Source organism: Lagenorhynchus albirostris, chromosome 3, assembly GCF_949774975.1.
Source record: "Lagenorhynchus albirostris chromosome 3, mLagAlb1.1, whole genome shotgun sequence".
Classification (NCBI taxonomy): domain Eukaryota; kingdom Metazoa; phylum Chordata; class Mammalia; order Artiodactyla; family Delphinidae; genus Lagenorhynchus; species Lagenorhynchus albirostris.
The window spans coordinates 165976884-165980433 of NC_083097.1; the positions used below are offsets into that span (position 1 = coordinate 165976884).

At 43.0% G+C, this 3550-nt stretch overlaps 1 protein-coding gene across 1 annotated transcript; it reads left to right on the plus strand.

The window, feature by feature from the left end:
• Positions 1–3317, plus strand: LOC132518489 (methyl-CpG-binding domain protein 3-like 2B). Its single transcript, XM_060146429.1, has 2 exons — positions 1–45; positions 2733–3317. Exons 1-2 carry the CDS (start codon positions 1–3, stop codon positions 3315–3317), a joined length of 630 nt encoding a protein of 209 aa, XP_060002412.1.
• Positions 3318–3550: the final 233 nt, after the last annotated feature.

Below are 3550 nucleotides of genomic sequence, written 5' to 3' on the forward strand. Positions count from 1 at the left end.
ATGGGGGAACCTGAATGGACCAGTTTTCCAAGCCAGCCTCTTCCGGTGAGTGTGGAATCCATACCGATGGCAAGAGTGTACATTAGGATGCTGTTTTCTTCTGTAAAATCTAATTTAGCAGAATTTAGCTCCAAAAACAAGAAGGTATCTCATTGAAAGTTATTTCCCAGGTGTTAATGTTTCTTAAGAAATAGTCAAGATTGTGTATATTTTTGTATATGAAGTTTTTTTGGATAATACATGAAATGTGTGGTGTGTGTGTGTGTGTGTTTTAACCAAAATCACTAGGTAGTGGAAGTAGTATTTGGCCCTAGAGTGTTTAAATCGTTCTCCTCTATGGACAATTATTTGCCCACAGTGTGTTCGGTCTTTTTTTCTTCTTTTTAAAAAAATTCTGTTCTCTGCTTCAAATAGGGCTCTCCAGTTTCTTTGTCATCCATCATTGTAGTTAATTTCTTTTTCCTACTCTCCCTTCTCACTTCTATTCCTCCCTATTCCGCTCCTTCCCTCTCTGTCTTTGTGTTGGCCTTGCTATAGATCATAGCACCTAATTATACCTAACGCTATTACTAGACATTCCTTAGTCTATAACCCTTTTCTCTCACCAAGATTAAAATAATCTAGGGCAATGACTTTGTTAAGTTAAATTCCGAGTAGTGTGTTTTAGTACGCAACTTGGCATATAACAGCTGCTCTATAAATAGGCAGATCATTTTTCTATCAAACATTTTTCTATCAAACATTTCATTACATTTTGAGTAATGAAAGGGGTAGTATTAATTATAATGTCAGGACAACAGGAATAAAGTGAGTTTTATGTTTTCCCTTTAAAAAAATATCTTCGAAGACAGAGGTGTGAGATTTAAAAGGAAAAGTGCACTGATTAGGTTCACAGTTTAAACAGATTATTGTGAGGAGACTTAGAATGGATCACAGAGAGAAAGGATTGAAATCTTTGATTGCAGTCCACCACAAAACAGACTAACTCATTTTATCATTGTAGTTGTGTGCATTTATTAGAAAAATTTGGAAAGTAGTTTTTGGAGTTTGCATAACTTCTCTTAAAAAAAGATATCTGAGCACCTTGGAAAGCCAAAGCACTAAATGACTATATCAGTGGAAACATTAAAATTCTTATTATCCTCTCTTCATTGAGTACCCAACTTAGTGAGAAAAGCGATCTCAAATAAGTACATAATATGCCACATAAAATTAAAATTAAAAAAATTTACACAGAGAAAATGTAAGATTAATTTTGATATGGGAACAGGAAAGGTAATTCTGTGGCATTTTGTAGGTCAAATGAAAGGTGCTCAAGAATTATTCAAAAGTTGGGAATCTTCAGGTGGATTCAGGAGGGCAAATGGATGGCTAATTGGTATAAGAATGTGGGGTGGTAGGGCGTCCAGAATGCCATTCAGGGGCAAATGCGATATTACTTCCAACAAGTGAGTTTGTGGAGACATTGAGATAAGGTTGAACTATTTGGGAAATTGGCTGGTTCAACTTGGGACCTGGTCATAGTGAGTTGAGTCATGGATATTATCACTGATCTGGTGGGTAGGCAGATGGATATTTGGGTCTTAGAGTTGAAGCCAGATCGGTGAATCTGTGAGCATTTCTAGTTCATTAATGGTATTTGAAGGCAGGGGAACGGATGGGATTGCCTAGAAGAAGGTTTGGATGTAGAACAGATGTGAGAGCAGGACCGACTTCTAAGAAGCATCAATTGTTGTGTTGAGATAGTAGAGAGTGGAGTAGGAAGAGAGGAGGATGGGAGTCAGGGAGTAAACATTGTTATTTACAGGGTTTCCCTGGTGGCACAGTGGTTGAGAGTCCGCCTGCCAATGCAGGGGACACGGGTTCGTGCCCCGGTCCGGGAAGATCCCACATGCCGCGGAGCGGCTGGGCCCGTGATCCATGGCCGCTGAGCCTGCGCGTCCGGAGCCTGTGCTCCGCAACGGGAGAGGCCACAACAGTGAGAGGCCCACGTACCGCAAAAAAAAAAAAAAAAAAGTTATTTACAGTGGAAAAAAGGAATTTTATGTTGAGAATGTGGCCCTTCTAAGTTATGTTATGAGCAGGAGGATATTTGAGTGAAGATGGGACTTGGGTTTGAAAGAAAAGTATTGGAGTGTTGAGAGGTACATGATCTCACTGAAGATGAAGCACTAAAGAACTATGAAAACTAGGTGATTGCATGTCTTAAAGCAAAGTAAAAAAGAGATATAAAAAAGTTTAATGTCTTGGTATTCAAAGAACCCTGTGATCTCTTTGTCCAGATAGTGTTGGATTAGGGGGTTACCAGCATGTGCGGCGTTGACAGTGACAGGGGTGGTAAGAGGAAAACATCCTCAAAGGAGGATGGTGGAGGGGAAAGTCTGGAATTGGTAATGGGCAATGACCTGGAGCTTCCTGTCCTTGACTCCTATCTGTTTGATGTCCCAGGCTTCAGTTCTCAATGTGTGGTGCCGGTACTAGCAGCATCAGCGTCAGTTGGAATCACCTAGAAACGCAATTTCTTGTCCCCACCCCAGACTGACTTGCATTGAGATCCGGAAATCTGAGTTCTAACAACCCTCTGAAAGACTGTGATGCAGAGTAAATTGAGATTCATTTCTCTAGGGAGACAGGAGAGCGGTTATCCAAACGAGCTGAGGACATTCTCCATGACCGGCAGTGGTTTCATCCCCCACTTTATTCAAATGGTACATTTCGTTTTGTTTTCACAGGGGAAGCTCAAAAGAAATATGATGCCTGAGACGTTGGAGAAGAAAAGACAAGACCATTTAGCCAAGGCCAAGCAGAGACATCGTGAAGGAACTGCACTTCCTATGAGGCTGACCAGCTGCATTTTCAAGAGGCAAGTCACGAAGATAACTTCTCATCCTGACAATGCAGTCAGGCGCCGTCGATGCGAGGGGACCTTGGAGAAGCCCCAGCAAGCCTGTGCATTCAGGAGACTGCAGGGGCTCCAGGTCTACAGCCCTGAAGGAGAACCTTTCAGCACGTTGGACAGCGCAATTATTTTCGGAGTAATTGCCCTGCGTGGTGCTGGTGAACCCCTGGGCCGTGCTGGTGCCGGGTCTCTGCACACCAGCCCTGAAGCCATCACTGCCCAGTGTTCAGACGGGGCAGAGATGATCCCAGGATTGGGTCCCTTCCTCCCACAGACCCTCTACAGGCAACGAGTAACATATGCAGATATTCGCCGACAGGCTCGGAAAGTGAAAAGAGCAAGGGAGAGACTGGGTATGGCCTTGAGGGCAGACAGGCTTGCCAGGGAGACAGAGAGAGCCAGGAGCCCTGAGAACTAGGTGAAAAATGGACGAGACTGTCCTGAAGAAGCCGAGTGCTGCGGCCCCTGGGAAGTGGTTCACTGCAGGACAGCCCTCCGTTCTACTTGCCTCTTTAAGTGTCAACCATGTTTCTGGACTGAGATGTTTTGTTAGATGAACATTGTACTCTATTAAACTCTTGGTAGACAAAAACGACAAGAGTAAACGTTTTTGTGAGTGAGAGATTGGGTTTCATGTGACAAGAAAAATGA